Genomic DNA, 20,451 nt, shown 5'->3' with positions numbered 1-20,451 from the left:
AACTTTTCCTAGTTATAATGACTATCATTGTAAATTTTAGAAATAATACAAATCTATTGGTATTTAGCCAGACTATCAAGACGGCTCCCTTACATTTAGACTCTAAATCTCTTCTCTAATAATTTGAATAGGATAAAGAGTATCAATCTGTTGCTCCAAATGCCTATCTATATCCTCTTGAACACGCAGAGTATTAGTAACATTTTTTGCTAAATGATTAACTAAAGTAGCTGTTGTAACTTCTTGTGTCAAAGCAATTGCAGAAGCAGTGGTGCTAGCAATTAATGTAGTTAAAGCTGCTGTACCAGCAATAATCAAGCCAACTATACTCTTGCTTCTGCTTAAAGCCTGATTCACTTCTTCCAGTACTTGCAAATTTTTCAGAATACCAAGGTCCTGTAATATTCACAGGCAATAAAACAAAAGCTGGTTGATAGACCACCATAACAAACATGCCAGATTTCAACACACTAACACAATTAGAATGTATACAATCAACACAACTTACATTGAATACTATAGAAGAAACAAAAGTAATTTTATGTACTTTTTTATTTGATATTATATTTACATTTCAGATTTTATCCCACTACCCCATTACCCCCACAAAAGTAATTTTAATATGACCAATTAATAAAAGATTAGGAGCTTTAACACATGCACTAATAATTGCTGTTAGTCCAGATCCTGACCCAATGTTATCTATAGCCAGTATGACTTTACAGAGAGCTGCAGCTAACTTTCAGATATGCCATTGGAAATGGCCTGATTCTGATTGCCAAAGGCCTGTGGACATCTCCTTTTGCCCAATATTTTATTGATTTCCTGCCCAATAATAATTTGCATTTTACTGGAAACATTAAACCACATTGGGGGTTGATTAAAACATTCTTTCCATCTAATAACTTTGTTAAATCCTGTTCCACATTCTCTGTGGGTACAGATCCACAAGGTCACAGCTCATGAGGATCAGGGGCAAATTCCATACAATGTTTGGGCATGCCTATCTCTATGCTTTGAGTTACGGTTTGTAAAACCTTTTACTTCCAAGTTTGAAGAAACACTAAAATACACCCATCATTTGTAGTATTCTTCACAATGCAAACAGGAGTCCCATCACCAAATGCATTGAGTGTCACAGTCTTATTATAAGTTGACTCCCTGTCCAGGGAGATCCAAGAAGTTGAGTATTTATACTGGTCACGAGAATCTCCAGTCTGGACCACATTGCTGGATGTATCAGTGGTGGGTCAGGCACGTAGGCCCAGTGGACTTCACCACGTGCAGGAATCATCATCAGTAGGGGAATCAGAAGAAATGTGGGGTTGTTCTATTTGTCTCACCAACCTTTCCAGCAACCATCGCACCCCATTTTTTTCCTGTGAAAAAACACAAACCTGACCTTGTCCCCATATGAGTACAGGGTCGGGTCCATGCTATTGGCCTGTCATAGGATCCTTCTATTTCACTGAAGCATACATAGTGGAAGTGTGAGGGTGCCAAAAATGTTCAGCTGCTGAACGTCCATGAACATCCAAATTTTTAAAATTTAGAATGAAAAGAGCATATTTAAATAATTTTGTGGCGTATGAGGGCATAACTCCCCCTTTTTTTTATTTTATGAAGGTGTTGTTTTAAAATTCCATGGATTCGTTGTACAATACCTTGTCCTTGAAGATTATAAGGAATCCCAGTAACATGGGTAATATTAAATTGCCAACAAAAAGTCTCAAATGCTCGACTGCAATAGCCAGTTCTATTATCTGTTTTAATCTGTTTGGGAACACCCAGTATAGAAAAACAACACAGGCAATGACTAATTACATTTTTAGTTGCTTCTTCTGTTAAAGCAGTTGCAACTAGAAAACCTGAAAAGGTGTCAATAGTCACATGTACATATTTTAATTTTCTAAAATCAGAAATATGAGTAACATCCATTTGCCTAATAATGATTATTTATAAGTCCTTACGTATTAACACCATTCTGTGGAACAGGTAGAAACCGAGGACACTCAGGACAAGTCTTTACAGCTTGACGTGCACATTCACTAGAAATACCAAACTGTTGTCTCAAGCTATTACTGTTTTGATGATGTAAAGAATGAGATTGTTTGGCTAACTGTTCCTGTGTCAGGCCTATAACCTTCCTGGTATACAAATCTGCTGTGGCATTGCTTTCACTAAAAGGTCCGGGCAGTCCAGTATGAGCTCTTAAAAGTCCTACAAAGTTAAGAAACAGTGCATTCTCTTAAATTGAGTTGTATTTGCATAAGTAATTGCAAATTTTGAGAATTAGCAGTATCTAAAATGGAACAGTTTTAAGTAATTGTAAACCATAAGCTATATATTGGCTATATCTGTATACAAACTGAAAGCTTGATTTTTTTTCAACATTTCAAAAACCAGTAGCTACAGAACATAGTTCAACAACTTGTGCTGAAGTGGGGGAAACTCAAGAGAATAAACATGTGGTCCAATCACATATGCTACCTTCCCATTAGATGAGCCCTCTGTAAATACAGTAAGCACAACTTCTATGGCTGCATGAGTAAATTCATAGGAAATACAAAAGCATACATAGAAAAAACTGAGACAGCTTGTCTTTTGGATGATTATCAATCTTTCCTAAAAAATTTGCACATTCAGTAGATCAAAAATCAGTATTTTGCAATAACCAGCTGTGCTAGACTCCTAACTACAGGTGCAGGGGTCCAAAGGCCAATTGAAACTGCTTTTTTTTTTTTTTAACCTTTTCTTTTTCTTTCTTCCTTTTTTTTTTGTTTTGTTTTGTTTTTTTTTTTTTTTTTTTTTGTTTTTTGAAACTAGTTAAAAACCAAGTCAAGGGCTGAACAACCAGCAGATAAAGTTTTAACCATTTTTTCTTTTGAACATGAAACACAGAACATTCAAACAACAAAACAAAAATAGAACCATAAACTGACAGACACGGACAGACTGGTGCACCAAGGACAGACAATAGAGAGGGAAAAGCACTAGATGTCCTGAAGGGACCAGATATGCTACCTAAGGGACCCAGAACCAAGCACTTCTCCAGTAGGAGCCAGAGAGGAGGCAGGACGTCTCCTGTTCCTAGGAGAGCTCTGAGACAGCTTACACTCATTTTTCTTCTCTTTCTTCAAAGCATCCCCAGATTGTAGGGGAGGACTGCTTTTCTCAAACCCATGTCTAAGGTGTAAACTGTCTCTAGTCAGGCTCCAAAGACTAAAAGCATCTAAGAGAATTAGGTTCACTTCTCTAGGTAACACAACTCTAAACACATACACAAAACACATTTTACCATTACCTTGTCCTTCTACAAGGTTTATCACCACTGGCCCAGATCTTTCCTTTCCTTTGTGTGACCTTCAAATTCCTGCAGTGTCCTTCACTGTATCCCACTTACTGGAGCTCCAACACTGAGGTGCCATCAGACCAAGCCAGTCAGGCAGTCAACAGGTTCTCGAGTGCAGGAGTGAGGATTAAAAAGAAAAAAGACGATTAGACAACACTGTAGCCTGACCCCAGCCAGTTCTGAGGCTGAAGGCAGGTTTATTTTTTCCCAATTTGCTTCCATGCCATTTTATTTACATGCAAGTTTTTAGGTCAGTTCTAAGTTGAGGAACAAGCAACACAATAAATGCAAAGAGTCAAGGAACAAGCAAGGCAATAAACACAGTCCCGTGATCACTGTTTCTAAGGGCTCATCAGGATGACCAAAATATCTGAGCCTACTTCCCTGTCCTACCCCAAAGTTATATTCATGCCTGAAGTGTAATTCATTGTTCTAGCCTAAGATTTAGATTCCTGACTGAAATTACTTCTCTGTTTTAGCCTAAAATTAGATTCCTGCCTGAACTTACTTCCTTTTCCTTGGCCAATGTCAGATTCCCGCCAAGCAGCCCCAAAAGCTTTCCACAACCTGCCATGTGTGCACACACTGATCACACCTGCCATGTGTGCACACTGATGACAATCTGCTATGTGTAGACACAGTGATGACAACCTGCCCTGTGTGCACATACTGATGACAACATGGCATGTGTGCACACATTGATGAAAACCTTCCATGTGTGCACACACTGATGACACCGGCCATGTGTGTACACACTGATGACAACCTGCCATGTGTGCAAACACTGAGAACAACCTGCCATGTGTGTACACACTGAGAACAACCTGCCATGTGTGTACACACTGATGACAACCTGCCATGTATGTACATAGTGATGACAACCTGCCATGTGTGTAAATACTGATGACAACATGCCATGTGTGCACACTGATACCTGCCATGCGTGTTCACACTGATGACAACTGCCGTGTGTGCACACACTGATGGCAACCTGCCCTGCATGCCACACTGATGATGACCTGCTGTGTGTGCTACACCACACTCTGATGGCAAGAGTCGCTCCAATAACTGACAGCTTTGAGGCAATGCTGTGTTTCCCATGCACATTCAAGAGTTTTAGAGTGACAGAACGTGAGAATAGGCCACATAGTCATCATTCTAGGTTGTCCAGGAACTCTCATACAGTCAAGAATGAATGGAGAAGCTGTGTAGAACGTAAGAAGAGAAAGTCGATTCATGGCTTCATTTCTAGATGGCTGGGAGCACTTGGTGCCCTCCAGCCTCACTGTTCATGCCACCTGCTAGTTCAGTGACTAGGAGGAGAGCTGGACTCACATAGAGCTGTCTTCAGCTCTCCATGAAAGCCATCGCTCAGTCATGGAGGTCCACAGAGAGCCAGAGGAGACCTCTCTTCAACTGTGTTATGTTACCTTTCCAACACTGGGACAAAATACACTGCAGGGATGACTATATAGGAAGAGAGACTCTAGTTTTTTATTCATGATTTCAGAGGCCTATAGACCATCATAGGTAGGACGGGTGGAGAGGTCATCCTGCAGTAGGTCAACCTTCAGCTGACCACAGGCTAGCAAGACAGGGAGCAGAGGGTAGCTAGAACTAGTGGCCAGGCTATACTCTTCAAATCATCCCCATCATAGACCCAGTTCCATCTGCCATGTCCCATCTCTTAAAAATCCCCAAACTCCCAGAACAGCACCATTTGTCAAGGAATGAGCCTTTAAAGCCCAAGCATGTGGGGACCTTTTAGAGTCACACAATAATACAGCCCACATCTCCTGACTGTGTCTCTGGGGCCCTGGGGTCTCCTGCATGGAGTATAAGCAGACGGAAACAGTGACAGATATGAGTCTTGTTTGGGCTGAAGCTCCTTTCATTTTAGTAAGTTCCCCAAATAGTGGATCAATTTAGTCTTCCAACAATAAGAAGATTGTTTTAGGAGTTTGTTGATTGCGTGTTCTAATAAAATCGGATGTCTGTCTTATTTACAGCACTACTGCTGCTCTGCCTCCTGTTCCACCATGTTTATTGTGCACCCACAGAGAAAAGCATCCAATAGGACAAACGTGGACCCTACATCAATTCTACCTGCCACACGGTAAATTTTGTCTTTGTTCAAAACTTTAATAGAACTCTCCTCAGGCTTGTTTCACTTTGCCAGCTAGTTTAGGAGAATCTTTCCAAACGCCTTCTGCAGGAAGTGTGGAAATGTCTGGCTGTGAGTATCTGTGCCCCTGAGCCCCTGAGCCCCCGAGCCCCAGAGCCCCCGAGCCCCAGAGCCCCCGAGCCCCAGAGCCCCCAAGCCCCCGAGCCCCAGAGTCCTTGAGCCCCTGAGTCCCTGAGCCCCTAAGCCCTCGAGCCCCCGAGCCCCCGAGCCCCCGAGCCCCCGAGCCCCCGAGCCCCCGAGCCCCCGAGCCCCCGAGCCCCCGAGCCCCCGAGCCACCGAGCCACAGGCAACTCAGCTCACCACTCAGGCTCTGATGCATTCATGTCTTCCTTATCTGTAGTTTGCCTGGACCAGATGTCTTACATGTGCACTTGACTTTCTAAATTGCATCCTTCTGTGACAAGACAGTTTAGGGCTGAATTTAAAATTACAGTGATTACCACAACAGACTTGAGATGTGAACAAATTTTCTTGAGAGGAGCTTTAAAACAGAAAGGAACAAGAATGCAGGCAGTCAAAAGTCTTCATTTTGTTTATGATAGTGTGAGGAAGCATGTGAAGGAATTGGATTCTAAAGTGATTCATGAATGGATTCCTTGACCAAAGCCAAATAAACCATAAACAGCATAAAACTGTCTTTGAGGTCATCCCACATCAGAGTTCAACCCTTCCATTCTCTTCTCCTGCCACCCTGCGTGCCTCCATCCCACCCAGTTCTCCTCTGGCCCTTCCTTTCTCTTGGATAGCCAGACAACACAACACGCACTTACCTCTTAAAGATAAGCTTCCATTAAAATACAGGAGGAAACGTCTGCATGGTACAGTTATGTTTAGATTTCATTCTTAGTTAAAAGCCGTTGTCCTTTGTAGAGGAATTGAGCATTGTTTTGGGAGTATATCATCAAGATATATACTAATTAGTTCATTTGACAGTTGTACTTCAGAGGCAGAAAATTCAATTAAAAAATAAAAAAAAAACAAAGATAGGAAGCTCTCCCACAGTGACTTAAAAGAAACTGAACTTCATTTAAAAATAAGGTTTAGGATAGTGTGGGTGTTGGTCAGAGTCTTTTGAAGGCCATCTTTCCATTTGGCCTAGAGAGGAGCCCACAGGAGCCTTCAGGGAGAGCACTGGAACCTGGCACTAGATAGGTAGCATTTAGCAGGTCAGGAAGCAGAAGCTATGCTGCTTTTTGTGAGTAGCTTCAAACCATAAAGAGTTTTCTTTTGTAAGCAGAAGCTAGAGTGGGAAATAGCCCTGCAGCCAGCCTTCCAAACCAGGCAGGATATTTTGAAAGAGCCTAGGGATTCAGAAACTGAAAGTGGGGGGTTGGGAGGGACAAGTCACAAGAGAAGAGAGTTTCAGTTCACATTTTACCCTTGAACCCACAAAGAAACACTTTCCTAAAGATTAAAAGACATCCTTTCAAATTATTGATTGACATAGGTACAATATTGTCAATAAGATACTCTCCACATGTTCCCAGTGCCAGCTCAGATGCCCTTATGAGGTCCCAGAGCTTCATAATTGTCATGCGCATTGCTTTTCCTGGTCTCTTTAGAAAAACAAACAAACAAACAACAACAAACAAAACCAAACAAACCCTCAACAGTTCTATTTGTCTTCTCTAGAGGAAATCAACACTGTATATGGTTTCTGTGTCTTGGATTCACTGGGTCATCCTCCTTTTCCCAAGTGCTCAATCAAGGACCCAAGGCTCCTTGGGACTCTCTTCTTATTCAATACGTGGATGACCTTTTCTTGACTCCTACAAAGGAGGAGAACTATAAGACTCAGCCACCTCTCCGCTTACTTCTTTAGCTCAGAGAAGACCTAAGAGAGCCACACACAGGTTAATTTATAAAGAAAGGCAAGATTTATTCCACAGAGGTAAACTCTTTATTCTAGAAAACCAGGCACTCCAAAGGTTCCCAGACAAACTAGAGAAAAGACAATTACAAGGGTTTCTGACTCTTACTGACATCATGCAGGCAGCATGATCTCACCTTTTCTGAAATTCCTGTGTTGTCAATTTGACCTAACCAAGTCTCTGGTAACCTTTCCCCAGTGGATCCAAGGCTTTCGGCAGGGAGTTAGAATTAGCTCTTCAATACTGTGTGCTTCTGGCCCTGTGTACCATAAACCTTTCAAGACGTGAGAGATGTCACTGAGCCCTGACCTTCATAAATATCAGTATCCTATTACAGTCTTCCTCACAGTCCAGGGCAAACCCTTTCACTCTTCCAGGGCCAGGCCCTAATAATGCAGCCAAAGCAACCTTCAGGGCTTCCACTCCTCATGCCTTTGCTGCTCACTAAACTATGCATACTTGTACTCATTGTAAAGGTGAACACTGTTAGTATCAGCACTCAGGATGCTTGGTCTGCACGGTGAGTTCCAGGCCAGACAGGGCAACATAATGAGACCTGTCTCAAAGAAAATGCCAACATCCTCTACTTCATACTTCCTCCCATGAACTTCATTTTCTTTCTTAGAAACATTAGTAAGACTGTTGAGGTCAAAGGTGTTCTTCTCCATGAGGAACAATAAAATCACTGGGAGACGCCATGATGTTGGCCAGCTGGTAAGCTGGCATAAGAGCAGTCTTGACTAAAATTTATCCTAAATTCTTATCTGTGAGATTCAAGATTAATAATAACAATAACATCACTTTAAAAAATCTTGCTATGTATCCCAGGCTGGCCTTGGAATTCTTTTTAATCCCCCTGCCTTTAGTTTCCAAATGCTATGATAGTAGGTGTGCACCATTACATCCAACAAACTCCACTTTGTTGCTTGCCTTGTATCTCAGCAGATGTTACGAATTCAGTCACAACTCTGTGACTCTTTTGTTTGTTCTTTTTCCTAAATGTTTTCACTCTCTTGAAAAAAAAAGTTGGTCATTAGAAAGAAGATAAGGGACTTGGTTCTGCTGGAAAAGAGCTAAGAAGTGGTCAGGTGTGTGGAGGGACACTTGCTTTGTATCTGAAGCATGAACTCCGTGTCCTCCTCCCCACCCCATCCCCCAACCCCGTGCCCATACTCAAATTGAAGACGGGGTCAAACAGGCAAGTAGCAACGCTCTCTGCAGCCAGTCCCCTAGTATTTGCCACCATGCTTGACAAAGGAATAGGAAAGAAAGAAGGGGTTTCCTTGTTTCTGTCAGTCTACCCTTCCCCTTCTGTCAATCCTGCTATTCGCTGGGGGGGGGGGGGGGGGGGGGGGCAGCTGTAACTGCCAGGAACAACCTGGCTAGGGTAAATTGAAAGTGCATTCTCTAGCACCCAGGTCCACCTTTCACTCTTTCTGCCTCCCCACCCCCAACCCCCAACCCCGCCGCCTCGCTGAAATCTAGTTCTGTGGAGCCCCAGGTTCTGCACCAGAGGCAGGGAATTTTGCCTTCCAGGGTGGAAGGGGACTTCATTTAGATCACACATAGAAGATAGGGACCGGACCTGATGATAGGGGTCAGTCAGGAGCCTGTGCTCTGATAAACCGGAAAACCTTAGTTCTGTTCTGAAACTAGAACCTGTGAATTTCCCGGCAGCAAGGGTCAGGGAGTGGAAGGATCTTCTGTAGAAAAAGAAGACGTAGAAAGCAGTCAGTTTCGAGCTTCTGGGAATCTACTAAAAAGCTTGCCTTAACTCTATCGTCCTCGAAAGTTTTCGTATTGGACCTCACAAGTGACTTAAGTACAGGCCCTGGGTATTTTCAGTGTTGTCTGTGGTTTGAGCTACATCCTCAATTCCCAGGCAGGACTGACAGCTCCAGTTTCATCAAGGGTTGGGGTACGATACTTGCCTCCTAGCCCGGGTAGTCCTGGCTCCTCCCTCCAAGCCCCGCTCTGAGTCCTTTGAACTTCTGGGCACCGCTGGCCTTAGAGCCTAGCCGAGAGTAGTCGGGCGCTCCCTGCAGTTCTGTTCAGTCTTTAAACACCAAAATGAAGAAGCAGTAAGTGGAAAAGCAGCTGAGATCCTCTTTTAGAACCCAGAGTAGGGAGTCTGGTAGAAAGAGGAGTCCGGCAGTTAAAACAAACATAAGCCCTCTCCGAGCTGGGGACATCCGAAGAGTTTAGGGACTTGCCCGGACCGGTCTGTCCGCAGCCCCGCGGGCGAGGTGCGTTGCATCCAGCCTGGATCCCCAAGAGCCTGGGACTAGGGCGGTCCCGCGGGCCGCTCCTCGGATTTGTGACGTGCGGCAGGCTGTGGCGGTGACGGGGCCACCACACAAAGCCGGGCGGTCCCGGTGGAGGACCCCAGGCCGAGAGTCCTGACGGGATGGGGAGGGAACCGGGAGCGAGGCGCCCCTGGGCGCCCGGGCTCCCCGCAGCATTAAAGTGAGCACCCAGCCAGCGGCCGGAGGCCGGCGGAGGGCGGGCCGAGATCGCCCTGCACGCGCTTGGCTCTTGTGGCCTCGCTGGCCGCCCGCGCGCCCGGCCCGGCGGGGGATAGCCACGCCCACTTTGGGGTGGAGCCGCGGCTCGGGGAGGCTCCGCTGTTGGAGACGCCCAGGCCCGGGGCGGGGGCTGTGGCAGCAGCTGCAGCACAGGCGGCGACAGCAGCGTCAGGAGCTGCTGCAGCAGCGGCGGAGGCTGCTTCTGGACGACTTGGGGTCGCGCAGCCGCAGCCCCAGTCCGGAGGCTCCAGGCGGTGCGCTAGGCGCTGCCGCCGCTGCTGCTGCTGCGGTCCCCCCGCCGCTTCCCGGGCCCCCTCTGCCACCCGGGCCCCGGATGCCGTCTGCACTCCGGTCAAGCCTGCTGGAGAGTGCGCCCCAGCCTGGACGCCGCCCCCGGCCTGGTCTCCACTCCTCCGCCGCACCTCCCATGACAGCTCCCGCTCGAAGATGGCTGCGAAGGGCGCGCACGGCACCCACCTGAAGGTGGAGAGCGAGATGGAGCGCTGCCGCGCTGAGGGCCAGTGGGACCGCATGTTCGAGCTGGTCCGGCATCTGCAGACGCTGGGCATTTCCGGCGGCGGCAGTAGCAACCGGCGAAACAGCCCGAGCGGCAGGTTCACCTCTCTGGACACCGGTGAGTGAGGGAAGGGAAGGTTCGCCCGGAGCGAGCGCGCGAAAAGCACCGACTCGTCCAGGAAGCGCGACTCGACCGACCATCCAGAGCCGGCGCTGGGCGTTACCCTCCGGCTTGCCGAGGCAGTTAGGAACGTCCTTCGGTCCCAAGAGAAAAATCTCTTTGCAGATTGGGTGTTTGAAGAGAAGAGAGAGAAAGAGAAAAGTTTGTGCTCTCTGCCTTTTAAGGTCACGTGGGTAACCCTACGGTGAAATGGAGGTTTCTGTAGGTATCAGAGAAGTGCATTGGACCGGACCTTTCCCTCCCTAAACTGCCAAAACTCCCTCATGTTAAATGTGTTCCTCTGTGTTTTCTCTTATTTTCTCTTCAAATAAAGTTGAGACCAAGCTCTGTACACAGTAGACTTAGACCGAGGCGTTTGTTGAGCATTGGGTAGGTCGGAGAAGAGGCCGGCAAGCCTCAGTTTCTTCGCCAGTGTTGGACACTGGCCCCATCCAGTCCCGGCAGCCTGTGGCTTTAGCAGCAGGGCTGGTTTAGCTGGGCTGGGCTCTTGTGCTGGAGCGGGAAAACACCCTGATGGGGTGGAGGGAGAACCCCGCCCAGTCTCCAGACCCAGATCCTGTTTCGGGCGTCTTGCTCTCTGCCTTGAGAGAGGTTCAGAGCCCGCCGCGTGTACACACCCACCTTTTCCGAAGGGGGCAGAGAATAAACCGAATATAAAGAGTTTTCCACCCAGCCCGGGACGCCTCTGTGGGTGCGATAGGGTGATTATGACAACAGTAATACCCTGCTCCAATATAGTGCTTACTGTGTGCCAGACAACCCTCAGGACTTTAGTCACCACTCCTCCCAGCTACTCCTGTTTGCTGTATTTATAGGTAAATAACTTAATTAATCAGCGAAGAAGTTGTGAAATCTGAACCCCGGATTCTGAGTACATCTTTTTGTTTTTTCTATGTTCTCTCAAAGGTGCATACCCTTGCAGAGCACCCAGGGTGGGTAGGAGGAGGATGGTAGAGAGTTGTGGCTTAGATTGTAAAGCTCAAAGAAAGGGCAGAGGGCTTCAGCAGACCTGTCTGGTGTTTGGGAAGGGCAGGGTGTTTGCCCACGCGAAAGCCCTGGATGCAGGACTCAGGAGGTCTGAGCATGGCAGCTGTCAGTTCTTCCCTGTTCCAGGGCACCAGCAGGAGATTTACCGGAATCCTCCGTGCTGGTGTGGGTGGGACACACGCAGATGTTGGTACCTGGTACCCCGTGTGGGAATATGAGTGAGGTTGGCCCCACAGAGCAAGGTGCTGGGCCCAAGACAGGAAGCAGAGCCTCCTTCCATCCCGTGGGCTTGTTTTTCTTGTGTTATTCTTTAGAGCTTCCTGGGAGGCTCAGCACTTGGCTAATCAGTATCCCAGGAGGAAAAAAAAAATTAGGGAAACAAAAAGCTGAGGAAAGAATGAATTCAAAGATGGACTTTAAAATCAGACTGCAAGCCTGCTAGACAAGGCAGAGGGCGGGTTTTAGTTTGAGGCCAGTCTGGGCTGTGTACGTATTGATGAAATTCTTTCTTTGAAAAAAGAAAGAAAATAAAAGAAAGGAAGGAAGGAAGGAAGGAAGAAAACAAAACCCATGGAGCTAACTGACAGTCCCTAGGTTTGATCCCCAGCACCCATAGTAACCAAACCTGTCAGGACTTTTCAGATTCATAGCGTGATCATCCAGTGTGAAGTAAAAGTGAGGTTCTTACATGAGTGCTGTGTTCCCAAACCCAAGTGGACCATCTTCTGTGAAGCACCTTTGGGAAGCAGGCACAGCATTGGTTAACTTCCTGCTAATAACCCTGTGGGGAGGGTAGCAGTTTTCTCCTTATCTTTGGTATGAGGACACGAAGGTGCAGAGGTCTCGTAATGTGTGTGTTGGTGGAGTGTGCGTTCATTCATGCATGCGTTCTAGCCAGAACACTGGCACTAGTGGTGTGAGTTGGGCCCTGGAGCTTGAGTTTTGAGTTGTCTTTGACAGTGTGGGGGCAGGGACACAAGGACAGACAGATGGACACATGCACACACCCACCCACCACCACCACCACCAGCAACAATAATGACAATGACAAGAGGGAAGCATATAGCTCCAAGAGCATGCAAGAACATCTTTGGATTGACAGCTATTTCTCTTTCTCTGGATTTCATAGTTACTCAGAGAATAGGAACCTCATCTGGGGAAAAAATAATGTTGGTGCCCATCTGTCCAACTGCAGTCTAGGAAGGATAATCTTTTTATCTTTTGTGGATGTGATGACACACACCACATTTCAGCACTGGAAAGAGGGCAGAAGCAGAAGGATCTCTATGAGTTCAAGGCCAACCTGGGCTACAAATTGAGTTCCAGGTCAGATAGGGCTACATAGTACATAGTGAGACCTTGACCAAAAAAAGATTATCTTTTTTTAAAATTTTGTGTATTTTAATTATGCACATGGATGTGTGGACATGAATGAATGTGCCCATGGAGGCAGGAGAGGGTCCTTGGCTTCCCTGCAACCACTGAGCAGTCAGATTCTTGCTACCTAATGGTAGCATAAGGAGGAAAAAGACAGAGGGTACTAAGAGGGTGTGGGAGTCACCGAACCCCAGACGTCCACATTTCATGGAGGCCCTGAGGGCTGCTGTGTCAGTGCTTCCTGTGGAGACTTGGAGGGACATCAGAAGTAGATTCCAGAAGATGCCAGAGAGGGAAGCTGGCTCCTGAAGTGCAGAGCTCCTTGAGCTGGCTCCTTGAGCAGGTTGGTTGAAGGAGCTGAAGCACACAGCCCAGGCCTTTTCCCCAGTCTGAATAGGCTGCTCCTCCTCCCGTGGGGGAGGTAGTTACTATCTGTGTGTGTTCTTCAAACTCACATCCGGTGCAGTTTGGTGAGCACGGGTGCCAAGAACTTCGCAGCCCGGCCTGTGGCATTGAGGTTGTGTGAAAACAAAGCTGTCCCAGTATTTTGATTTGATTTTTTTTAATCAGCGTTCCCCATTACTTTTATTTATTTTATCTGGGGGCAGGTGTACTTGAGCCAGAGTGTTCTTGTGGAAGTTAGAGACCAACTCCCAGGAAGTCACTTTTTCCTCCCACCATGGAGGTTCTGGGGACCTGACTTAGGCTGACAGGAAGATGAAAAGTTTTGCTTGAGCTGTCTGGCAGCCAGCCAGTGTTTTAAGTCTGTGAGAACTTTATTATGAAACATTTACAAAGTACTTTAAGAAGGAAGAAGGAACCCCATCTATTATCAACCAACTTCAGCAGTCATGAGCTCATGAACAATTTTTTTAATAAATTAACTCAACATTTTATTGTGTGTGTGTGTGTGTGTGTGTGTGTGTGTGTGTGTGTGTGTGTGCGTGTGTGTGCGCGCGCGCACTCTTGCTCTCGAGATATGCTCTTGTGTCAGAGGATAGCTTGCAAGAGTCTCTTTTGTCCTCCCACCATGGGGTCCTTGGGATCAAACACAGCTTGTCAGACTTAGTGAGCTTCTTTACTTGCTGAGCCATCTTGATGTTTGTCTTGAACAACCATTTTTTTCAGGCTGTTTCTTAGCCCCATGCTTTACTAGTTCAGTACGAATTTATGAAATAAGAACCTATTAAGTATATAACCACTCTATCATAATGGCCACTCAAAACCGCCACCTTTTGGTTTTGTTTTTCAGCAGAATGATTTATTTTTTTTTTAAATGCAGGAAGACTGCCTTAAACATAGGTGCAGTTTGTGTGAGGCAGAGAGTCTCTCTCCCATTCTCCCAAGTCTATGCTTAGAAGGCCCCAGTCACTACAAGCCTGTGGGGACAGAAGCCACAGAAACTCCTTTGTTTGATATGGAAGAAAGAGAGGCTGACTTGGCCTACACTTCCTAGCTGGGAACGCTTCGAGGTGGTAGCCTCCAGAAGTGCTGGGACCTGCCCCTTGAGAGCTTAAGAGACCTGAGAGGCCACCAGCGTTCAGAACAGGTCAGGGGAGAGGTGGTGGCCTCTCTGCTAAGGGCAAGTGAAGCATGGGGGTTGGGTTGCTCCATGGGCCTGTCAGGAAGACTTCTTCATAACCCTAACAAGAGAAGCTGTCTCTGTTGTGAGGGAGATGCAAGAGAGACATTTTGTTTGCCTAACAAAATCACTAATATTCATGAACTGTAATATGGGACTACTATTACCCTGTAGGGCTGTGCAGGTTAAATGAGACTATATAATAAAATGCCTGGCATGTACTAGGCCCACGGCAAATATTAGTGTTCCTTTCACAGTCCTTTCCCCTCAGAGCTTAGAGCAGTGCTCATCAAATAGACTTCAGAGAGTGGGTTTTGGTTGTCTCCCATCTGCTCTAACACCACCACCCCCTGCAAAAAAAAAGAAAGAAAGAAAAAATAGACAAATTTCTGTGCCGTCTTTCTAATTTTTTAAATTATCTGATTCAGCCAAATCAACAGTGCTTTTTCTAGTTTCTACAAGTTAACTTTTTTCCCACATGTGGAGGTGTCACAAGCTTGAGACTGCACTGCTGCACACTGTCACCGTAGGAGGCACAGGTTCAAAAGGGCACTCCTATTTTGGGGAAGGGGCTCTCAACTCTATTTTGTTATGCAAGGTATCCGAGCCTGTATTTCTGGGAGGGCTAGGTAAACAGCCCGAGAGACTTTAAGCTGCCTTTAGACTAAGCCTGGAGCTTGCAGAGATCTGGTGCTGCTATTGGGATTAAAGGGGTGTCACTACCATGACCTGCTCACTCTGCTTGCTTGCTTGCTTGCTTGCTTCCTTCCTTCCTTCCTTCCTTCCTTCCTTCCTTCCTTCCTTCCTTCCTTCCTTCTTTTGACAAGGCCTCACCGTGATCTCACTATGTAGACCAGAGTGACCTCAAACTCAGAGATCTGCCTGCCTCTTCCTCACTGTTACCAGTTTAGCTTGAAGTTCTTCCCACAGTTGCACATACGGAACACCCTCTCTCCATTTTGTGGGTGCAGGGTGCCCCTTTTTATGGACATACGGGATTTTAATCAGCGACCCACTGATGGGCATAAAGCGTCTACTTGTTCGTTTGGGTTTTTTTGCTAGTATACATACTGCTGGATATGAGTTATGAGTTGGTTGTTTTACACATGTGCAAAGGCATCTTCCAGAAGTTTCTTCAACTTAGGTTTCATCAGCACACCATGATGGTTGGAAAGGAGTACTTTTAAAGGCAAATCCTCAAAATGTTAACTTTTAAAATCCTGAGGTTGGCAGCAAAGGATCTGATGGTGTTTCCTCAGGGTAAACCCATCTGTGGGACGGTACAGTTGCGATCCAGGTTTAGGGCTGCTTGGTATTGTTCGGGATGGAGCTTCCTCACAGGAGGGCTGCAGACATGGCTCCAGAACTGAGCAAGGGCAGTGATTCTCAGAAGAAGAGAGCAGTGTAACAGCTAAAAGCATTGTGAAAAGGTGGGACAGAGGAGATGCTCCTGGAGGTACTACAGCAACTGACATAGCTGCCCTAGTCTATTGGCTTCCTCTCCGGAAAGCTGGGAGATCTGACTCACCTGACAGGTATTTATTAGGCCTGTCTCCTGGGTAATGGGGCAGGCAGTGAGCTGCCTTGTTGGACTTTTGGGATACCTGGCTCCCCTGTGGGTTGTGTGTGTGTGTGTGTGTGTGTGTGTATGTATGCGTGTCTGTCTGTCTGTCTGTCTGTCTGTCTGTCAGTCACAGGTAGCAGAATGTGGTAGTGACAAGATTGGAATTTCACTGTGGTGGGGGAAGCACAATTAAATAGTCTAAAGCTACTTGCCAGGCGATGAGGTATGCACTCGGCTCCTATATGTGAGAGAACTCTTAAAAATGGAAACTGTACATGCCACATTCACTCTTTGGCTGCTAGGTCATCCACTAATGTCCCTTAAGATGGGGCAAATCAATTATGCAACCTCAGGAACTAGGAGAGTGTGAAATGGCCTGTGAAGCCCTCACAATACAGTTCTTCCCTTCCACGGTTTGAGTGGGGGCTTTTTGTTTTTCCATGGGTTCTTGCTTTGTCACCCACACTGGGTTAGAACTCCCTTCAATCCTCAAAGACTATTTAAGTTTATGGAAAATGCACCTTTGTTTTCTCAGACATTGTGCTGGGTAGGGGTGGTTCGGGGCTCAGGATATCTACTATGCATCTTTAAGGAGTCAAGGATTTGTGACTTGTTTTTCAGATGACTTTGGAAAATTACTGCTAGCAGAGGCCCTTCTGGAGCAGTGTTTGAAGGATCACCACGACAAAATAAAAGACTCCATCCCTTTGCTGGAGAAGACTGATCACAGGCTGAACAAAGCCAAGGACCACCTGAGCAGCATCCTTAACAATGGGAAGCTGCCGGTGAGTCTTCAGATTGTCTTACTCAGAGGTCAGGGCAGAGCAGGCTCTCTAGGCAGCAGGTGGATTCTTGTGTATCCCAAGTATCTCTGATGGATGTGGAAAAGAGGCGAGGAAGGCAGTCCTGAGGTGCCTCCTCCTTTTATCAGAATCCTACAATCTGGGTGATTTCTGAAGTCCCAGCTTGCTCTGTTCTGTGGAGATCAGTGACATAAGCCACTGCCCTAGCTTCTGCTATTCACTGGGCTCCTGAACTGAAGCATCTCATTAAGTCTTCCCAGGTACTTTTTATGATGCCTTTAGCCCCACTTCTGTGACCTGGGAGAGGTGACCACTTAGCAAATATGGTGCCACCTGCTGTGACATCTCAAGCTCTTGGGATGACCAAAGAACTGGAGTGGGAATAAAATAATAACCAAGGATCTTGGGACTGTCGAAGGACAGCTTCTAGGAGTTTCACTTTCAGAGTGAGCCGTTCTCATCTGTTATTTCCTATTGGGCGACTTTGTTAGATTACAAGGACATGAGGCAGAGACAGGACAGGTAACTTAAGATTTACTTAGCATGGAGAATCTTTATCCTAAGCCGAGGAATTCTTGCAGGCACCCTTCCACTTGGCCAGGATTTGTCATCCTGACTGGTTAGGTCAACAGACCAAGAAGACCTAAAATTCAGACACGGGGTCGCTGACTTTTAATGTGTCCAAGTGAAGACATTAGAGAAATCACAGTACAGCGGTGGGACTATCTGGTTTTCATTGCTTCATAAGAGAAAAAGACACTGTCCCTATAGTGTTTGGCTGCCCTGTCGTAAACTGTCATTAGTCCACAGGGATCTCCCAACAGCAACACCCACTCTTTATGGCCTGAGTGTGTCCTTACAAGCCTTGGTGCCCTTTCACCTGTGAGCACAGTCATAATCACTGCCCATGCATGGCCTGTGTTTATCTTGCTTCTGTCTCGGGCAGTTCAGAGCTGTGTTCTAGACTTTGCCCTGTTAATGCCCTTAGCCTCCCAGGGATGGGTATTATTATCTCTCCTTCACTACAAGGAAGATGGTGCTGAGTAGGGAGAACGGGAGCCTGTCGCTTGAGACCTCTACATGGAAAGGCAAAGACACAGCTGAGAAGCTCTGTGGGCTGCATCCCGCTGGGGATGTGTTACCTGGGGCCCTGGCTGGGGACGTAGGTGGCTTCTTGAGAAAACTAACAAATGGCTTTTTAAAAATTAGCCTTTGAGAGAAATTGCAGGACACTTCTGGGAGTTTCGCTGTTTGTCTGAACACTGAGACTACAAGCAGTTAGAATGCTGTATGGAAGACAAAAACCACACTTCCTGGGTGGCTCCTCCAGCCAGCCGGGCCCCTCACGTGAGGGCTTCTCCCAGAAGAGCACATGCAGCTCAGCTTCCAGCAGCAGCTCCACCACCTGCAGTTGGCTCACCTGCTGCTGCACCCCAGCAGCCAGGTCTGATGGCCCAGATGGCTATCACTGCAGCCAGTATGCCTGTGGGCTCTGCAGTGTGGGGCACACCCTGGGTCACACCATCACTGGGGGCTGCAGCAGAGGTGGTGATGCTGAGCCTGCAAAGCCTGACATCACTTATGGAGCCTGAGGGAGCCCAGCTGCAGGACCAGCAGTCTTTTGGACCTTGCTCTCTAGAGATCAAGGAGTTTCTGGAGTGTGCTCAGAACCAGAGCGATGTCAGGCTCTGTGAGGGCTTCAACAAGGTGCTATGGCAGTACAGAATTGCAAATGGTTTAATCTAATCAAAGAATCAAGCTGAAGAAATTTAAAATTGGTTCTTTATAATTGATACTACAAGTGTGGACCCTTGTTTCTAACAGCTTCATTGCTTCAGAATGGCCATGAAAGAAATCTAACTACAGACATTTACTGAGGCTTGTAGTGCTGGTTACTAGGCAAGTGTTTGGCCTTCTTGAACTAACTGTATTGAGATTATGAGTTTAAAAAAAAAAGAGTGGTTTATTCTGAAAAAAAGAAATCAGCCTTTGAGAATTAAAGGTAGTGAGAACAGAAATAGATGTGTAGGCATTGCAAGGCATTGTGGGAACTTCGCAGAAGGGAGCTTCTTGGGACTGAGGAGTCTCCCGGAAGGAGGTGTGGCTGAGGGACTAGATGACAATCTGGGCAGGCATAGGGAAAGTTCTGACTGAGCAAAGGCCATGAAGGATAGGAGTTCACCACATCAGAGATCCATGGGGATGGAGAATGGAAGGTTGGCTTCCGCAGGGCCTGGCTTTGTCTCACCCCATCTCTCTTACTTGGCCCCTTAGAAAGACGATGGTGATGAGCATGGAGGATGGTCTTCTGGGATCACAGATACCTTAACCTACCTTCCCACTGAAGACTGAGAATCTCCAGCCAGTGGGAGAGGTTAGGGATTGGAAACAGGATATCATCTCTAGGGAAATAGTCTGGCCCTTGTACCAGTGGCAATGGCCAGAGCCTGACCTAACAGGCAAGTTGTGCATAAGGCTGTAGCAAGTACCGCTCAGAGTGGCGATCTCAGAGTAGACTCCCATCTAACGCTAACGTTCAGGGCTCCTGCCCAGCCAGCTCAGCTCAGCCTCTCTCAGTCGGTGGTACTGGCTGATTTGTCAGTGAGCACAGCTCTGCCAGGGCCAAGTCGAGTAGCTGAGTTCCTAAGGAGGCTGTGAGAGTCCTCTGAGTGGGTGGAGATTTGCATATAGAGGCAGGGTTTGGGTTAGGTATTCTAGGTCTCCCAGGCTCTGCACTTCACCCTACTTCTGCTAAGATGACGATTGTGGCCCAGCAGGCCCCTCACATCCTGTCCCGGACTGCTAATGTGGCTGCTTCCCCTTCCAAAGGACCTGATGCAGGGGCATGGGTGACAGCTTTAGGGCCCTCATGAGCTTTTTCTAAAGCCTTTCACCTAATTTCTCTAATTTCACCAAAACACACACACACACACACACACACACACACACACACACACTGTAAATTTGGGGCTCCATAAAATTTGGCTCATTTCCCTGCCCCTAAGTATTCAGAATAAGTGCTGAATTTCTGGGGAGATAGTCTGGATCAGAGGCTTGTGGGGGCTCAGGAGAGAGAACAGGGCCCAACTCTACAGCTGCCTGATGTCAAGACAGGAAGCAATTAGGGACGGTCTAAGCATTTCATTAAGAGCCACAGTGTAGGCAGTAGTCTGTGCCCTTGGCTGTGGAGGCAGTGGAGCACAGGCATCATGGAAGACTTCCTGGAGGAGGAGAGTTTTGAACAGGGTCTTGGGCAAATTGTGGCTTGTAGGAGAGGGATAGAAGCTTTAGAGTGGAAACCAGTTAACACATCTTTGTCTTTCAGCCACAGTACATGTGTGAGGCCATGCTGATCCTGGGCAAGCTGCATTATGTGGAGGGCTCATACCGGGACGCCATCAGCATGTATGCACGGGCCGGGATTGATGACATATCCGTGGAGAACAAGCCCCTGTATCAGATGCGGTTGCTCTCTGAGGCCTTTGTCATCAAAGGTAATTGCGCACTC

The 20,451-nt window shown here is 46.9% G+C and overlaps 1 protein-coding gene, 1 long non-coding RNA gene and 1 pseudogene across 5 annotated transcripts in view; 2 read left to right on the top strand and 1 right to left on the bottom strand.

Annotated features, from left to right (window-relative positions):
- Positions 1-534: 534 nt before the first annotated feature.
- On the bottom strand, positions 535-9,844 carry LOC143443941 (uncharacterized). Of its 4 annotated transcripts, none has more exons than XR_013113398.1 (3): positions 5,838-9,844; positions 3,305-3,459; positions 535-2,220 (listed from the first exon to the last, which is right to left on the bottom strand). It is a non-coding gene; the product is annotated as an uncharacterized LOC143443941 (long non-coding RNA). The 4 variants fall into 4 exon arrangements; XR_013113399.1 differs by having other exon boundaries at positions 535-3,459; positions 5,838-6,018; positions 6,308-9,844; XR_013113400.1 differs by having other exon boundaries at positions 535-3,459; positions 5,838-7,306; positions 7,545-9,822.
- Positions 9,845-10,069: 225 nt separating this feature from the next.
- The window catches only part of Ttc7a (tetratricopeptide repeat domain 7A), a 102,491-nt gene continuing 92,109 nt past the window's right edge, over positions 10,070-20,451 (top strand). The window contains 3 exon segments of the mRNA XM_076942469.1: positions 10,070-10,567; positions 16,762-16,925; positions 20,269-20,437. Coding sequence (XP_076798584.1) covers positions 10,381-10,567; positions 16,762-16,925; positions 20,269-20,437 — 520 coding nt within the window. The 5' untranslated portion in view covers positions 10,070-10,380.
- On the top strand, positions 18,234-18,689 carry LOC117717317 (coiled-coil-helix-coiled-coil-helix domain-containing protein 2 pseudogene; annotated as a pseudogene).

The sequence above is a fragment of the Arvicanthis niloticus genome, chromosome 11, assembly GCF_011762505.2.
Source record: "Arvicanthis niloticus isolate mArvNil1 chromosome 11, mArvNil1.pat.X, whole genome shotgun sequence".
Lineage (NCBI taxonomy): Eukaryota > Metazoa > Chordata > Mammalia > Rodentia > Muridae > Arvicanthis > Arvicanthis niloticus.
Note: the sequence above shows the minus strand (reverse complement) of the source record. Positions and strands in the feature narration are given on the sequence as shown.